This window comes from Perca flavescens, chromosome 12 (genome assembly GCF_004354835.1).
Source record: "Perca flavescens isolate YP-PL-M2 chromosome 12, PFLA_1.0, whole genome shotgun sequence".
NCBI classification, from domain to species: domain Eukaryota; kingdom Metazoa; phylum Chordata; class Actinopteri; order Perciformes; family Percidae; genus Perca; species Perca flavescens.
Genome location: NC_041342.1, coordinates 28,944,309 through 28,963,852, shown reverse-complemented (window position 1 = coordinate 28,963,852; position 19,544 = coordinate 28,944,309). Strand labels below are relative to the sequence as shown.

At 41.4% G+C, this 19,544-nt stretch overlaps 1 protein-coding gene and 1 long non-coding RNA gene across 2 annotated transcripts in view; both read left to right on the top strand.

Moving 5' to 3' along the window:
• LOC114565173 (uncharacterized) overlaps positions 1 to 9,779 on the top strand; it is a 43,129-nt gene extending 33,350 nt beyond the window's left edge. The window contains exon 3 of the long non-coding RNA XR_003693884.1: positions 9,694 to 9,779. This is a non-coding gene — a long non-coding RNA (uncharacterized LOC114565173). The remainder of the gene's footprint in view (positions 1 to 9,693) is intronic.
• A 405-nt stretch (positions 9,780 to 10,184) lies between these two features.
• Positions 10,185 to 19,544, top strand: part of LOC114565170 (disks large-associated protein 1) — a 48,880-nt gene continuing 39,520 nt past the window's right edge. Inside the window, exon 1 of the mRNA XM_028593065.1 lies at positions 10,185 to 11,236. Coding sequence (XP_028448866.1) covers positions 10,295 to 11,236 — 942 coding nt within the window. The 5' untranslated portion in view covers positions 10,185 to 10,294. The remainder of the gene's footprint in view (positions 11,237 to 19,544) is intronic.

The following is a 19,544-nucleotide window of genomic DNA, read 5'->3' as shown; positions in this document are numbered from 1 at the left end:
ATAGCTCAGTCGGCACACTTCCCCACACAGAGCAAACGCGGAGTGTGAACTGGTAGCTGGAGAGGTGCCAGTTTACCTCCTGGGCACTGCCTGCAATGACAAATGACAACAAATATGCCTGCAATGTTGGTAAAGCATAACTCTCCATTGGCCAGAAAATAAGAAACTGTTCAATGAGACAACCTCAGCATGGTACAATGTCCTCACCATCACACAAAACACAAAACAAAACTTGCACGAATAATAAATCAGGCCAGCAAGAGAATTGGCTCCCCCCCAAAACCACTCTAACAGAACTTCACACCCGGTCAGTACTCAGGAAAGCAACTACAATCACACAGGATCCCACCCACCCCGTTCACCAATCCTTTCAGTTATCATCAGGTTGACGCTACAGAGTCCCATTTGCAAGTAAAGACCTATTTAAAAAATCCTTCACCCCCACTGTCATCACCACACTGAACTGACATACATAGACAACATCAAACAGCTCCATTCAGGCTTCTTCTTTCACTGTTTGTTTGCATTTTGCAGATTTCTGTACAGTCAGTGTTATTATAACGTTTCTATATGTATCTTTATGTTCTTATATGTATTTTATGTCGTTTGAGCCTGCCCCTGTCAAAGTTCTATCCTATCTTATCTTTGTCTTATCTTGAAAGACACAAGCCATCGAGGAAGGTTTTGGTAAAAGAGTATCAACCCAGTAAACATAGATCAGAGAGAGAGAGAGAGAGAGAGAGAGAGAGAGAGAGAGAGAGAGAAATCAATATATTACTATAGGGTCTTTTCAGTGATTTTGCCAGGGGTCCCATTTTGTATTGAGTTTCCTCCGCCTGCATAGTGACGTCTGAACATTAACTGGTTGACAATAGCAGTTGATGACTACAGACCATTATACCAGCCATTAAACCACATCTTGCTCAGTTATAGTCTGAATCACCGGAAATGTGTTCTACTCTGGGCTCAGTGTACGTTTGGTAATGTCAGTATTTGTATTTTTAGGAAGAGGATTTGTTTAGATCATTGAAACTCCTATTATTGTTATATAGATGCATTGAACAGTCTGCCATAATATATATATATATATATATATATATATATATATATATATATATATATATATATATTAGACTGTTCAACTGTTCAATATATATATATATATGTATTATGGACTGTTCAATGCATCTAAATATATATATATATATATATATATATATATATATATATATATATATATATATATATATTAATGTATTGAACTTCAACACAACTGCTGCTGCACGATATGAGTAAAATATGCAATATGTGATAACGTTGAGTATCACGATAAAGATATTACTTGAGATAAATAAACCAATTAAAAAAAAAGAATAATCAGTTCTGCCTTCCTGCTGAAAAGTACCACAAATTGCTTGTTGAATTAAAAAGAAAGTGGAAGAAAATGATTTCCAACATTACCTCAGTGAACAAATGAAACATTGAAATGAACGCAAAAGGCACCAAAAACAAAGAAAAACACATTTTAAATCGCAGTTTTCTACTGACACTCTCTTTCAACAACAAAAAATCCCTAAGTGGCTTTCACAATCTGTCGCATTCGCACACAGTGTGTCTATTGCGCAAGTTGATATAAAAAAAAAAAAAAATGATTATCATCAGGATAAATCTGACATTCTCACTCCCATTGGGTCAAAAAGCCATGCTTGGTCAGGTGCCTTTGGCGTTTGTTATTGAAGCAAAAAGTGTCCTTTAGCGTCATATTTAGACCAGTTGGTTGGGACTCTTGGCATCACTTTTTGAGGCTCTGGGTTGGGACTATTGGCGTCACTATTTGACGTACTGGGTTTGGACTTTTGGCATCACCTTTTGACGCTCTGGGCCGGGACGTAGCCTACATTTAACTGAAATGAAGCAAGAGAACGGGACAGTTAGGTGTAGGAAAAGATTGTGGGTAGGGTTACAAAATGTATGTTTCAGTGACACGTGGGACGAAAAGGGACACAAACCCCAGTCTCCTGGGTGAAAGTCCTGTGTTGTTTGACCCACCCACCACCCCAACCAACCTCCGTACGTGGATTTTAAGTCTTTCATACTACTCGCTACAGTTGTCGCTCTTAATGCTACGTCATCTTACAGCGCTGCGGCTGAGCTGCTGCTTTGCCTGGTGTGTCCCACACAGACGCTAATGTCGTGCCCCTGTAAAAGCCACACATTCCCCTACACAGTCCGAACAAGGCATTAGTTATCGAACACAGATTAGCAAATCAACTAGTACTTAAAACAGGAAACAAATAGACACACGTCCTCATTATTGACAGTGACAGCCAAGGTGTGTGTGCGTGTGTGTGTGTGTGTGTGTGTGTGTGTGTGTGTGTGTGTGTGTGTGTGTGTGTGTGTGTGTGTGTGTGTGTGTGTGTGTGTGTGTGTGTGTGTGTGTGTGTGTGTGTGTGAGAGAGATGACCTCACCAGAACTGCATGTGTGTGGAGCTGCTGGTATTGATGCACTCGACTGTACTGCAGTCACATGTTGACTGCAGTGTCTAGTACTGTAACACACACACACACACACACACATAAACACACACACAAATGCAGACTCATGCACTCAGGAATGCAAAAAACAATGCCTCAGATATACACACATACTACTACTATAGGGAAACAAAGACATACTGCAAAATGTAATTTCAAATGGTCTTAGACAGCATTTTAAACACAAATCATTTTTTTATCCTATTTATCCTTTAAGCCTTTTTTATGTGAAAAGGTCAGAGCAACGGATTACCGATCTACAGATCATAGTGCATTTTAACTCAGTAAAGAAATGAATGACCATCTTTTTAACCAAGCAGTTGAACCAAGCAGTGCAATGAATTACATTATTTTAACTTAGCAGTTTTAACTTACTCTTTTATGCACAGTTTTAAGTATCTTTTAAATGATATATGCCTATTCAATGTATTCAGAATATCACTATTACACTAAAGGGTGATTTTTGCGTCAGTATCCAACTCTGAGAGCTCCTGACCAAGTGTCAGTATTTTACGAGTTGGGAGTATGAATGTGTTGAAAAAACACCTCCCTAATTACCACAAATAAGTGAAATAAGAAATAAAATAAGGCCCTTCACCCCAACTACTGGAGCTGTGAAGCTGATCAAAGGCCAGTAGATCAGGCTGTGGTTTTACTGGACAAGCTCTAGGTGTAAATGTGATCAGGGTGTTCCTGAAAAAGAGAAAGTGAAACTCTCCCTTGAGAGTTCAGCCGCCAAATTTCTTCGTGTCTTATGGGTTTCATTTTCTCACAGCATTCAGCAGCCAACTCTGCTGTCTCAGATTTCACAGCTTCTCACCAGCACATTAACACACCATCAATAGTAGACTTTTAAATGAGTGCTAATTTACTTCTAAATTCACAACCGCTCAATGACCGCACTGGTATGAGTAACCATGAGTGGGTGATATGGCTGAAATCATAGTTTACTGTACGTGTCATTTTATATTGTGATAGCCCTATATTTTGCAAGTTTACTTTTCTGCAAAATCCATTTCTTCTATATAAATTGACAAGACTCGAATGTGGGATTTTGTTTTATTTTTTTATCCAGCAAAGTAAATATAGGTATTTCAATGAATGTTTGATTAACCATAACCTGATAATTTAGAGGGATGGCTACCTCGGTATAAACGGAATGGCAAAATGTCTGATGGTTGACGAATAATATATTCTTATATAATAATATAATATTCTTATGGTATCTTCATATCGCCTAACCCGACGGACAACCCCTTTTGTATTTTCACATGGTCACTTTTGATATAGAAAATGTTGAATTAGTTGAACTAATACTCAATGCATTCAGAATAAACATTATTTTGAAAGACACAAATTAGTTCTTTGTTGAGTTTGTTATTGAGGTATATTCTTTGCTTGTTTGTGTGTGTGTGTGTGTGTGTGTGTGTGTGTGTGTGTGTGTGTGTGTGTGTGTGTGTGTGTGTGTGTGTGTGTGTGTGTGTGTGTGTGTGTGCGTGCACATGCGCCCTGGTATGGAAGTAAATGCCCATCTGGCTACATTAAATGAGTATTCTGTCTGTCTTCGGCTCTGGTATCCACCCTCAGAGGGTGACTCAAAGGCTTTTTGTTCGCCTGCTTCCATTTAGCCCAAAATAACTTGATCTCAGCCCTATTTTTATTTCTCCTTCCGCCTACACACAGCATCAACCCAGCCTGCCTGGCACATATGGCTCTTTGAAAAATGCAGCAGGAGGTGGTGGTAGAAGATGTGTTGGGTTCAGCTGTCAATCTCTCGTCTGTTTTTCATCCCTTCTTCATAATCTTGTACATAGACTTGGTTTCCGTCCACTGCTTTACCTCTATTCCTCTTCTCATATAACTTCTCTTTTGTCACCCTTTTACTTCTAGAAAGATCTCTTTGGAATCGAAACGTAAATCTTAGCGTACATTCAGCCAGGAAACAAAAGCAATCATCACAGTATGAATCAGGTTTTGATGACACCGGTTTACATTCTGACCCTTTTCTGATTAGTGGCTTTGGTTGTCTTGTTTCTGTAGCTCTTTCTGTTAGATTCTCCCTGATGACATGATCCCTCTCTTTCTTTCTTTTCTGTTCATAGCTTAGGGAGCAGCAACACACACTGATTATTGGACCAGTTATTGTTCTGATGTGGGCATCAGGATTGTTTGGACCAAGTCACTTCCACTTGAGGCCAGTTGGTGTTGACAGTCAGTAGATGCAATCATAGAAGGTTTCTAACTGCGTGTCAGTCACTGCTCAGGGACACGCCTCCCCTCCCCTCCCCCTTCCCCGCGCATGAGCTGCATATAGGTTTCCTCCCCTTCCCCCCTCTTCATACACGCTCTATTGTGCACAGCTCTCCCTTGTGGGGGGAGGGACTTAAGAGACTGTTTAGGGCTTTAGCGGAAAGGGGGGAGGGATTGAGAAGTTGTCGATGTTCAAATTTTTTGGCTACGTCCTGGATCTTCACAATCCTACCTACAGCACCTTTAATCTCCGTTCAAGTTAGTTAAGAGCGCTAAACCAGAAGTAGCCGGTGGAGGTCTCTAGTGTGCCTGCTCTATGGGCCCCATAGTGAGGAAGCAGCACCAATCATCTGGGTAAATTTATACAAGGAAGTTGAACTTTTTTGGCTTATAGGAATGAAGGGGGCTACGCCTTGAACGCTATATCCAGGTTTTATTATACATCCATGGTCTCTTAACCTTCCGTCATTGCAGCCGGGTACTGACTATAATGGAGTATAGTGGCACGTTCTACCGTGAATATTCACCAATAAAGGAGTCTAAACCAAAAACTACACAACCGGACATGTTCCACCAGGAATGTTTCGCAATTGGGGAGAAATTAACAACATCAGCAACCAAGATGACAGCTTTCCCTGACGTTAGCACGTAGCTACATGTTGCAGTGCATGCGACATAAACACTGCAGTAACTTTGTTTTCTGCAGGAAACTTTCTCAGCTGTAATGTGCTGATGTGTTCAGTTATGGCCAGTGTCATCAAAGTTGGGAGGAAACATCTACCCAAAGATCACCATTTGTTTCAGTTCCTGTTAAGTAGTGGGACTCCTTCCATTCAGAATGACTCTCCACCAGCTACCTCAGACTTTATATTTGCTCAGGTTCTTTTATACAGTCATATCAAATGACTGTGAAAACTAGTAGGTTTTAATCAGATGCATATTGCCACCAGTAGAAAAACATGCTGCTTATTTAAGCCCCCTGTTATTTGGGTCCTTGTACAGTTATGTCTGACTTTACTAACACATCATTTCAAGTGAATCACTTCCTCCCTTGACTCAGTTACATTTTATTTTTAGATAGTGTTGTGAGTTCAATGTCTTTTCAGTGAGACACAGTTATTCAGGACTTCCTACCCATAATTTTCCATAGAACATACATCCAGTGTTTAATCCAGGGCTGTTTTCAAATCTAAGGAAACATCATTCATTTAAAGAAGAGAAACTAATTATATAAGTCTAGAAGATTACTGTGGGATCTGCCAAGTGGGCACAAGCACAACAGACAGTTTTAACCGCTTCAGACTTTCGACTTGATCAGGGAAAATCATTGCACTCACGTGCTGATGCTCATATCTATTACCATTTATGCATCGCTCATACAGATCCATTTAATAAAAAGTCACAATGCAGTCTGTGCTGCTCGGGTGTGTGGAAACTACATGTGTATGTATTTTTTGCTCTTTTTTTTTTCCTTGTTTTTTGCTATTTTTGTCTTTATATTGTGTTTGTATTATTGCTGATTGGTTTACTCCTGAACATGGTCTGTCATGTGACTCTCTACCTACTGACCATTAGGCATGGGATGGTATGAGATTCTGACGGTACGTATGATAACCTTCAGCAAAAATATCACAGTTTCACGGTACGCTGTTGCAAATTACAGCTTTAAAATTTATTATTTTTTAATTGTCTAAATAAAAAGTTTTTTTTTTCATTGAACACAGTGTATTTTATTTTGAAACACACTGCACACTGGCAAAGAGAAGGATTTCTAAACTGCACTTTCTGTCCTTGAAGACTCCTAAAAAACTGCTCTTACCGCAGGAATGGTATGATGGAAAATGTTAGTGGTTTTAAATCTTTAGTGCGTAACTTTTGGATATTAATGAACGTCTGTTACATTCAAACCATTGCCAATTGAGTTGCTACAAAGCTAATTAAGACTATCAGCTCCACACAACTCTCTCTGTGTTTCTCAGTATGGCTGTGTTCAGAAGATTGTGGCGTCCGGTGACTTTTCCGTGCAGAAACTCGAGTGAAGATGACATCTTCTGAAGAGTCCATCATGTTTTTTTAATCCTCCGTGTCCTCCTTGGCTACTAGCAACTGCGTGGAGGAGGGGTGGGGGCTGTGCGCGATCACGGAAGGCTTGTATCATGTGGACGCGCCTACAGTTTTTTTGTCATTACTTAGAATTCCTCATGGGGGCGACAGAAACGTTTCTACGCACTATATATTTAAAGGTCCCATGGCATTAAAAATTTCACTTTATGAGGTTTTTTAACATTAATATGCGTTCCCCCAGCCTGTCTATGGTCCCCCAGTGGCTAGAAATGGTGATAGGAGTAAACCGAGCCCTGGGTATCCTGCTCTGCCTTTGAGAAAATGAAAGCTCAGAAGAGCCGTTTTGGAATCTGCTTGTTATTAGGGGATCACTAAGGTCTATATAAAAGAGACTTCAGATACAGTATTATGGGATCACTAAGGTCTATATAAAAGAGACTTCAGATACAGTATTAGGGGACCACTAAGGTCTATATAAAAGAGACTTCAGATCCAGTATTAGGGGACCACTAAGGTCTATATAAAAGAGACTTCAGATACAGTATTAGGGGACCACTAAGGTCTATATAAAAGAGACTTCAGATACAGTATTAGGGGACCACTAAGGTCTATATAAAAGAGACTTCAGATACAGTATTAGGGGACCACTAAGGTCTATATAAAAGAGACTTCAGATACAGTATTAGGGGACCACTAAGGTCTATATAAAAAGCATCCAAAGAGCACCATGTCATGGGACCTTTAAAACCGTGACTTTTTAAAACCACAGTATACCTTGAAACTGGTAATCGGCCCATGCCTACTGACCATGTGACTACTGGCCAATAGGCTATAAGATACAGTTCAAATGTAAACATTTAATACTTGCCCTGATGAAGACCGAAACGCATTGCCTCGTTTTAAAGATTTAGCCAAGAAATATAATAAAGGCTTTTTAAAGTTTTAAAAAGCCTTTATTAAATTTTCTGTAATTCTCTCCTGAGTGCCTCAGTGTCCTTAAACCCTTGGATTTAATAGTAGTTTATCTTTCAAAATTATGCTATCAAAGCATTTCTGTGATTGGTCCTTTGCTGTCACACCTCAAATGATTTGTACCAGAGCCCGCTATCAGTTGTGGATTTTGCTGCACAATATTAGTATAATAATTACATTTTTAAATGTATCAAACAAGCAACGGAAAGCCACAGAGTGTTTGTGATATCTCTAAGATTTCTTGTGAAGGAACTCCAGAGGGAGAGGGGGGGTTCTACTGATCTCAGTGTGTGCGAGTGTGTGGCTTATCCTAGCTCACTGGGAGTTACTGTGGCTTGTTAGCAGCCCTTCTACCAGTGGAGCTGTCAGGTTGTGTTAAGCAGTCCTGTCACGGGCCAAGTAGGACAGAGAAAACTCGCACACACTCTCTCTCTCACTCACACACACACACACACACACACACACACACACACACACACACACACACACACACACACACACACACACACGTACCTTTCCCACAACTCTTTCACAAAAACAAGAGTGCAAGTACACACACAGCCTTGCATGCAGCATACACATCAACACTGTGCCCCTGCATGGCTGTTCATCTGTAATAAAACTGCCTTGCGAGCAGTCTGAACCCTGGAGCCTTTTCCCATAGTCGCCTGAGATGTGAACTCACTGTTATATAAGATCAGAAAGAGGGGACTTCTTACAGTACTGTTACCTGCAATAATAAGTGCAAGCTGATTGGATGAGTTTGCCTAGTACACCGAGTAGAAATGGCTGGCAGACAGGCTTTGAACTGGAAAGACATTCACTTTTAATACTATCCTATGCTCCTATGTTCCTATCATTCATATGCTGCCTGTGTTTACTTTTAAATTTATTGCTTCCAGTTCTTGAATCATCCACCTACTTTTTTGGTGTTGCCCCAAACAACGGCTTGTTCTTGGTTACCAGCTGAGCCACTCAGTTCCACTCAGAGCCTTTCTGTGTGGGATTTAAGCTGATGATCACATTACACTTTCGCCCTACAGATGTTGGCTCCGTCTTCCATCCAGCTCAAACAACGGACAAATCCAAGCATGCATGTTCCATCTCCAGTCAGCTCTTTCTGACCCGCCGATCAGAGTTCACTTGTATTCAACTTTGACCATGTGGATGTGCACGATCAACCAATAGAAACACTGAAGCTCTACAGTATGTTTGAAAAATGAGTCATTCTGGTGTGTGTGTCATCGTCCTGTTTAGCGCAATATTACACTACTTGACTACAATCTGCAGCATTGTTCTCGTAGGCTGGTCAAAGTCTGTGATCATAATTTTAATTTTAATTACCGTAAAATATAAAATTATATGTTTATCAATATACACACATGCCCCCATACATTTATACTCATATGTAAGCATTTACAAAAACAACCATACATTTACATACAACCATTCATACATAAACAAAATGACATGGAACAACAATATACAACACAAAAGATAAAAAAATAAGAAAACACTACAGCTATCAGCTATCCATGTTTTGTTCCATTTAGTTCTGTATTGTCTGACTGCTGTAGGCAGGCTTGTTCTGCACTGGATGTATGAAAGATTGTTGCTGCTTCGTAGCAGTGTGTTTGTATTTTCTGCGCATGTCTTTGGGATTTGGAGAATGAATCTGAAATAGAAACAAAGGGATAAGTTAAGGTGTATAAAAATTAAAACTGATTATTTGAAACACGAAAGTTGAAATGTCTTAACATTAGTTAACACTAATATGATTTAATTAAACCCAGAGGGTTGATGTGTTGGACTTGTTGCTGTGCATTATAGTATCTGTTTGTCTTATTGCTCCTCTCTCTTCCTGTCTTTCAGAGTCTGCAGCTCTCCTCTCAGGGACAGTCTTCTGCAGCCCTTCTCTGGTCACAGGCCTGCCTGGCATCTCTCATCCATACCATTCCTCTTTCCATCCACCCATCCTTCCCCCTGTCATGAAAGGCCTGTCCAGTAGTCGGAGTCACCATCACGTGGTCTCCTATGAACCATCATATGATCTACTGGGTCACCATGTGGACCGCAAGCCATATTTAATCAGTCAAAATGACATGCCTGTGCCCATTCCCATGCCGCATCCAGCTGAGCTATCCTACTACAATTCTCAGCGCACCCCGTACCCCTCCGACAGCAACAGCATCGTCCCATATGGAACCTTCCCAAGGAGGTGCCACTCCACCTCCTCATCCCACCATCCTGAGGTAAAGGATGAGTGTATGGCCATGGTACCATATATAGGAGGAGGAGGGGGGGAGGAGGAGGAGGAGGAGGAGGAGGAGGAGGTGGAGGAGGCTATGGAGGTAAAACTCCAACCCGGGTACCAGCAATCTTTGCGGACCCGTTTGAGCGTCAGCCGTCATTTCCCAGAGATGGCTACCATACACTACAGTACAAACGAGGAGTGCTGGCCCACAGTGGGGGGATGGGGGCCAACAACAACAACAATGACAGCCCAGGGAGAATTCGGCACCTGGTCCACTCAGTCCAGAAACTCTTCACCAAGTCACATTCATTGGAGGGGCCGCACCACACACAGCCCTCAAAGGGGGCCAATAATGGGAGCGTTAATGGTGGTGGTGGTGGCGGAGGAGGTGGTGGTGGTGGTTCACGGGCCAGCCCAGAGGGTGAAACTCCACCAGTGGGAGTGCGCCAACGGAAGCGCAGCAAGAGCCGTGAGCGCTGTCGATCAGCGGAGCCCAAGCATCGAAGCCACCACCACCACCAGCTCCACGGCTCAGCGTCTGCTCCAGGCTCCGGATATTGGAGCTCAGATGACAACCTGGAACGGGAGCTGTGTCTCTACCACCCTCACCACCACCAACCTCCACCCTCACCTTCACCCTCCATTTCCCCCTCGCCCATCGCCATGACAATGGGCCGGTATCCCGGCAACAACCATGACAAGTTTCCCCAGACTCCCCTCCCCAGTCTCTCCTCCTCGCAGTCCCAGCAGTACTTCATGATGGACCCTTACAGTACACTCAACGAGCACACACACACCCATGCACACCATGGCCACACACACCACCATTCTGCACTCAAAGCCTCCCGGAGCAACAACGATGTGAAGTATGCAGCGTCGTCGGCATGTGTGCCAGTTAGTGGTAGCAGCAATAACAGCGGTGGCGGTCTCGTTGGAGGAAGTGGCCCCTTGATGCCACTGGGTCTTGTGGACGGGCCCCTTGTGAAGAAAGGGGCATGGTCATCAAGCCTAACGGTGAGCAGGGCCCGAGAGGTCTACACCAACAACAGCAGCCACAACCACCTACGAGCCAGCGCAGGATCCGGTAACCTAAACCTAGATAGAGCTCTATTCAAATCTAAGGCCAGTCAGCAGCAGGAGCGATCTTGCCATTTCTTACAGGTAACTAATTCCTCCCCGACTCCCATCCAAAACCAGTCGATTCCCTCTTCTCCCCTTTGTTGCCTCCCTTTTCTCCACGACTTACTTTCCTCACCAATGTTTCCTTTAAGTCAGTGGTGTCCAGTCTTGTGAGACTTCAGGTTTTCAGTTCTACCAAACACTACACTCTAGCTGAAGAACAGCATTAGTTGAAGAAGGGCAAACCAAACAGTGGAATCCATTACTGGAGTGGACAGGTAGCCATTCTGAAGTTGTGGGAAATTCAGCTAAAAGTTCCAGGATGTGCACAGCTGCTCTCCTGGCACATTCAATTATTATTTTTTGAGTCACATAGGTCATGAAGTACTCGTTTAGCAAAAATGATTGTAAAAGTTTTAGGTTATCCCAATGCCAAAGTCCTTTCAGGACACTTGACGTTTGATTCTTTAAAAGTTCCCAGAATGATCGGTAATATACAGTGAGAATCACTGCAATCTATTGCCACAATTATTTGGTAAAGTAACCATGGTTACAACTTGAACTACTTGTTAGTGTTACTTATAATACGTGTGCTCTGACCACTGAATTAATAATGTAATGGACATACTGTAGTATTCACAGAGAACATGAGTTGGAAATATATGAAATATATGAATTCACTCTTATAGTTCTTAGGAACTTTATGGACTCTAAAATTAGAAGATTTACACACACAAAATAGTCATGACAACCTTTCTCAGATATATGGTAATATATTTACAATATTTACACACTCAGGGGTTAGCACTGTCGTAGCATAGCAAGCAAATTCTGAGTTCAAATCCCCAAGCCTTTCTGTGTGGAGTTTGCATATTCTCCATGCTCCAAACTCAATACTTCCTTATCTAGGGATAACACCCATGATGTTAGTTAAGAGCAAAATGCAGAGGCCACTAACCTAAGATGTAGTGGAATGTAATGAACCCCAAAGTGGAAGACGATGCATGGGCAAGGAAATCAGAAGTATATTATTATATTGTTTAACAGTCAGTATAGTTAGCTTGTAGTAAGCTGAAAGAGTCAGCTGTATATATGGAGAAAAGCTATAATGTATGTGTATTTCTGTAAGATGGATGTCATGACACAGTTGGGGACATATGTTCATGGGAATGGGATAAGTCTGCAGTGTGTGATTTCAAATTCTATCAGAGTGCAACTCCTCATGGCTGTCTATTCAACAAAAGGGTTTGCAGGGTTGGGGGCTACAGTCAAGGCTGCTTAGGGCATGTATTTTATGCTTTTCCACATCAGCAATTTTAGTAAATGTAGCTTTATATGACAGCCCTTCCAAGGAATCAGTAGATGTGCATCCCAGTTTGGTGGCCTGCTCTGGGTCAAAGTCCAAACAAAATCCCTGCATTGCTTTAGTGTTTGGCTGACAACTGCAGATTTACATAACTGAAAACCATGACTGGATATCACTGGCTAAGGCTTGGGACACACAACAACTGGTAATATAGGTATTATAGGTATAATGCAGGGTCCTTTCGATCCCTATATTGTGTCTATGTCTGCGATAACAAACTTGGATCTTTAATGTATTTAAATAATTCAATTTAATTTAAAATGATCTTGTGCAGATAATTTGTTTTATCAAGGATTAGACCTGCAACTAAAAATGATTATCATTATTGATTAATCTGTGGATTATCTTTTTAGCTAAATCCATTAATCGATCCTTTGGTTTATAAAAATGTATCACAATTTCCTTAGGCTCAAGGTAATGCCATATAATTGTTCACTGTGTCCGACTAAACCACCAAACAGCTCAAGTGTTTAGGTAAATGTCCGTACAGGGTAGTGCAGGTTCTAAGGGTACTATACCGAAAGTGGTGGAAACACGGCTGCAAAAAAACAAAAATACCAACACATTGACCAGTCATCATGACTATTACAGCAGTAACATGAGCAGGTGATCTCAGCGCTGTGCAGGAGACCTAAAATAATCTACGCTGCTACGTTAAGATTGGTCGATGTTTGTCAGACTTCTGTAAAAGAAAGTCTCTCGTGTTTTTTCAGGCGTGTCCGTCCATCACGCTGTACGTTTTATTGTAAAACTGCTCAAATATTTGGAAAAAAAGTTGGTTGCAAGGTGATCACAAACAGCAGATGCCGAAGTTGACAGCGTGACACATTCCCACTTCTGGTGCAGACGGGAAGGTAAAAGACAGAATAACAGTCGGAGCGCTTCCTTGTTGCTAAAGCACATTAGGTCAATAACAGATGGTGAAATCACCTGTCAGAAGTTTGGCTCGGGCTCTCGCACCTTTTCATTTACCAAAGTGCACGGAGAAAGTAAGGATGATGTTAGGCTTCACATAGGCTACAGTAGAATTGAGGCATTAGTAGTAGTTGATCATTTCTGCTTTTTAATTAGCCTGCTGGCTAGTTAGCTAGATAACATTTTTCACTGGGCCTTTATTATGGAGACAGACCTGCAGATTTGTGACTCTTCAGCGCTTGGTGAATCTGGCAGAATAAAGAGTTTCTTGCTCTTCTTTTAACATTTTTTGATACTGTGACTTGTTCTTTGTGTGGGGACCACATTTAAAGGTGTGTCCTTGATTCTAATCGGATTACTTTAATATTGAGAATATAGGATTAGACCTGCCATCTGTCAATAACTATCACCAAGACAATGTACAAATCAAAGCAAAACAATGAAGTTATATTGTTTCCTCTTTTTAAGTGTGGGTGTCTTCTTATTTGTACATAGCAACATTTACTTACAGAAAAACAGAGACATGAGAAAGATTCATGGAGCAAAAATCTCACAAATAGAAACCAAACCAAACACCAAACCAAACTTTGGGACCATCTGCCACATTCTGACCACCTGGAACAAGGGGTGAGTGCTGTTGATAAAGTCTATCATTGTATACAGTATGTCATTTGATATTGTGACAGTGATATACTGGATAACTTTATGAGGTACATTTTATAGTAGTTAAATTGAGAAACTGCTCACAAAAAGAGTAACCAGATTGGTAAATGTAGCAAAATAAATACCTAATAAATAAAAAAAAAATGTCATCGCATTGAATCAAAAATCCTGCTAATATTGTCATAAAGCAGTCATGATCAGTGGCTTAATAATGCTTAAATATAGTAGCCTATAATGGTCTACTATAGTCAGATATATCAAATGGAAAGAGACCTTGATAGAAACAGAATAACAAAATATTGAGTGCTTCACCAATTTCCTATAAGGCACAATGTCCACAGATTTGGGTTTGGGTACTTTTGCACATAATAAGCAAACTGAAAACCCCCTGTAGTGGCGTTAAACAGTGCAGTAATGCAATAAGCTAAATCTCCAAGCATCCCAGAATTGCCCTGTAACAATGGCTGATTTATACACTGGTCTAATGTTAATAGATTTACTGTTCAATATGTGTTTAGTGTTGGGTAATATAAAAATGTTGTAGTGCGTCCACAGCCTTGAAGGGAACATTGCTCCCAACCCCCAGCCTATTATTCTGATTTCCCAAGAACCCTTCTGCCACCTCCTCCCCCTTTTCCACCACTCCTCCCCTCCTGCCTCTCCTCCACCCACCCAACTCACCCCCACGCTTCTTATCCACCCAACCCCCTGCCACCCACCAACCCACCTCCACCTCCTTTACTTCCTCTTGGTTTGGGGAGCCTCCCTCTTCCTTCTCCTCTTCCTCCTCTTTCCTCCTTTTGAGTTGAAGAGAGAAGTAAGTGCAGAGCCAGTAGCAGCCTTACTCTCTGAATGCTAGGTTATCACATGAACTCATGAAGAACGACATCCTTTCCCGTTTGTAGACTTCATTTTTAATTTAGTAGTGTTTCCCTTCCTGGCTCTCTACCAGTTATCTTGCCTTTCCTCACTGTTTTTCTCTTGATGGCTTGTTGTTGTGCTGTTCTTTGCTGTGTTCAGCTAAGTGTTGGGGAGGTCTTTAACTACGTATAAGAGGTAGATCTCCCTGGATAACTTGTTTCGGAAGGGTTGAGAATCAGCAACTTTCCCTCCCAAGCATCATCCTCCCCAGCTCCACGGTATTGTCAAAAATTGTCACATCATGGCAAACTCTAGGCTTCAAAACCATAGTCCACAAACCACAAACCTCTCCAGAAATGTAACTACACGTCGTGGCGACGCAGAACGCAACAATTGTGATTGGTCCGCTTGGCCGTGACTTAGTAGCGACGCATTCCCCCCTACTCATTTCCGGGTTCCCCTTACTTTTGAACATCACGCAATCAAGGAGAGGGTTAACTTTTCCTGCTACAGATTTCCGAACGTGGTCAGAATACAAAGGGGAGACACTTTGTTTCTCCGTCTCTGCTGCGTGGTCGGTACTTGCTCCGAAGCTTATCCCCGTCACTCTCTCACTCGCTCTACCACACACTCCCCACGCACACACACACACACATACCGGCTCTGCTATTCTCTTAAAGAGATACGCTTAAATGACACAGACATGCCAGCAGCACCGGTGTTAAATCCTCACTACTGCGTAGGCCACTTACGTAGGCTACAGCGTAGGCTCTGCGTAGAGCCTACATACGATCATCAGCCTTAAATCTTTTTTGGTGGCCAGCCAAAGAAGAAATACTGAGAAGTCAAATGAGGAATGTAGTTCAACTCGTTCCAATGTTTAGTAAGCTGTAGCTGTAAGAGTTAAGTGGCCTCCCCAGCACCTGCTGTTGTTATTTGTTACCTGTACTGTGCTTTGTGGGATAATCATGTGTGTGTATGTGTGTGTGTGTGTGTGTGTGTGTGTGTGTGTGTGTGTGTGTGTGTGTGTGGTGAGGAATTATTGTGTGGGTGCATGGTTGCACAGTACACATGTATGACATACATCAGCATTATCAACATCAGAGTGAACATTCAAATGACCAAGTATAACATCAATAGTGAAATACTGGCTGGGGCTTTTATGTACCTCATAGATCCAGGCCTTTATTTGTAGCAGGTTTCTATTAGAGACAGGCTATTAGTCCTTGTTTTCTCTAATGTCTCCCTGCTCCCATTTCCATTTGGTTTTGATGCTGTTTGCTGTCAATGCGCACACAAACACTTTCCACCCTGTTTACCTGTTGTCTTGAACAATTCTGCATAATGTATAATCAGTACAAGTATTCTGTCAATACACGTCAACACATCCTGCACAGAAGAGCCACATTAAAGGCCTTCCAGCGGCTCAAAGGACATTAAAAAAACAGCAGTTTCTTGGCTGTCTATCCATTGAACACGATAATCATGAAGAATATCTCTAGGGCCTTTTACAGTGTATCAATATAGGTCATTTCTCACCCGAGCCCAGTTTGCGCCTTTCATGTCAACGTTCTGTAAAACATAATTAACTGTCAATGTTTGAAAAACCCAGAGGGTCATTTAAAAACTCTTTTACATTTTGGATGTCGTTCCAGAATCCTCAAAGACTCCGTGATGCAGTACTGCATGATTAAAAAAAAAAAAAACCTTACTGGTTAATTATGTTTTAGAGAAATAGTCACCGATGGTAACTTCTGTGACCCGAATTTATGCTAACACATGAGAGGCCCAAACTGCGGCTATTCTGACCCCAGCTGATGGGGAAGGATGTGTATTTCAGGATCCAGTAGTCGACCTGAGTGGGCGAAAGACAAAGCGATCAGTTAGTGGCCCAGACTCTCTCGCTCTTTGCCTGCTGTCAGTCTCAACTAGCAGCAGTGTGACTCATGTATTCACTGTGATACAGACATTTATTCAAACATACTGCAATCATGCCAGGAGTGGTGACAGAAAGTGAAAGCACAGACTTTTTGCCTACGCTACGGTACATTTCACCTTTTTAAGGGCAGTGTTTCAGGCAGTTTTGTGTTCATTGCCTCAGCTAATAAAATTAACACTTAGAATATGATGAACGATAGAGACCACCATCACCTATAAATGTTGTTTAAAAGTTTCACAGATGAAAATACTCCATGTGACATCCATTTATCAGTTTTCATTTGGAGTGGCATTATATTTCTCAATGACTTTATGTCATTTTGTATTGCAATAGGGTTAGGTAAGATGTAGTAAGTAGTAAAAAAAAAAAAAATATATATATATATATATATATATATATATATATATATATATATGAAACGCCCCCTTAGAGAATGTTGTGATATGTCATCTTAAAGCCAAAATATAACTTTGAAAGTACAAAATACATTTTTTTCTTTCTTACAAATGAAAAGTGGAATTCATGAGTAATAAAACAGATTGTTTTCCAGTTCAATACACTCTTGAACAGTTTATGGCAATTCATATTAAACTTTAAATGCTGCATAGATTTTGTTGTGTTACTGAATTTACTGAGTCAGTTTGCTGACATTACAACTCTACTCTACCTGTCTACTACTGTTCAACTACGTTTTAGCATTTGGCATTATCTCATCATTTTTATTTGTTGATACATTAACTGCTGTACTGTAACATCGTTTTCTCAAGGGTTAGGCAACAAAAGCTTTGCCGTGTAAGTTAGGGAAATATGGTTATCATGGAGGCTAAGTTGACTTGTTCACACATGTGCAGTCATTTTCTGTTGGGCTGTGGGCTAAGAAGAAGTGTGAAAATCCCATTGAGCTTAGTTCAAATACAACACAGATCTTTGAGTGTTTGAACTGCAGATTAGACAGCTAGTGAATTTGATTTAGGTAAACAGCAATGAAGCACTTTCAGAGAGAGCGAGAGGCGTTCAGGATTTTCTTTTTAAACATGAAGCAAAAAGACAAGTCTAGGAGACAAACTAAAAAAGAATACAAATTCAGAAGCTAAGCAGAAGGGACAACTGCGGAAAACATACATTTTCCCTTTCAAAAATATAGTCTTCCTTGATTGTGGCAAACAAAACACAGGGAGCAGAGCTGCTGTATCAGTCAGGTGAAGAGAACACATTACATATAATAAGCTGTCCCCATTCCCCTTGGCTCTATATGTTTAATCTGCTAATTATTATCTTCAGCATCTCAGCAGCACGGCTGCTGGCTGCACGGTTACCGTACCTGTTATTTCTAATGCTGCTGCCTTAAGCCATCAAAACAGCCAAATGTTGCCAAGGAAACAACCTAGTGCCTGTAATATAAAATACACCGTAGACGTAGGACATACTGTCTACACACTGTCACTGTGAATGCCACATGCACAGTGACCTATTTCTTAAAACATGGACAGACAGATGTGTGTGGTTGTCTTGTTAAACCTCCGAATGCACCAAAGCTCCAACAAACTAAATACAGCTATGTAAACCATAGAAAGCAGTATTCCACTCTTCCTCAGCCATTACAGTAGAATGAGTATTGAGCTGCAGTGGAAGTGAGGCCTGTGCGTGGGTGAGAGGCGCTGCTGATGCTTCTGCAGCTGGTTCTTTCCCCGCATTCGCTTTTTATAGCCAAACTGCTCATTTGTGTCTCTTTGACGTCACACACACATACACACACACACACGCGCACGTACAGAAGCAGAGAGGGAGACATTGAGCCCAGCAGATCGGTTCAGCCTCTTTCCCTCTGTGATTCATATATAATTAGTCAGGATAGCGGTGCAATTCTCCTGCTGTCTGTCTCTGTTTATTGTCTGTCAAATTCTCACACTGGCCTCTATCCTGAGGGCGGTAAAGGTGCTGGATTCACTCCAGCTGGCTGGCACAAATTCACTCAAAGGTGTGGCTAATTAAAAATAATGAGCTGCGGTGGGGGGTGTCTATATAGACTATAAGCTACATCTAGAGACATCATGTAGCTTCATCACAGCTTAACATGCTATTATTATCAGCGATGTTTCAGTTCAGCAGCCTTGATGAGACCCTGAAGTCTCCAGAAAAAAGACATCGCAAACACCGAAGCGCATGTCAAGGCTTCTGTAAGGTTTTGAGGGGAAAAAAAACTTAAGTTGCCTATTTAAACATTTCCTTGAGCAATAACACAACAACAACAAGATAATCGATAGTGCTCCTGGCTGCTGTAATGGCAGGCGTTATGGTTGTTGATAGTCTGGATCAAGGGAAGTACATTTCCAGGATAAAGCCTGGCATCCGGTGCGTCCCTCACCTTCCGCCCTTTGTGTGTCGTCGTTCTCAAAATCCCTTCGCTTCGGGAAACAACAACAAACTTAAAACTAGCAAACTATAGGCTGAAAATGGCTAGTTTTGAAGAAATTTTGGATCGTGCAACAAGGCAGGCCTGCTTCCTTCTTTTGGTGAATGATTGTAAAGAAAAATAATCTGTTTACGGCACTGCCACGTTTAATATGTAACTGGGACGTTTTGGGACCGATTGGTGCTGTGGCCGA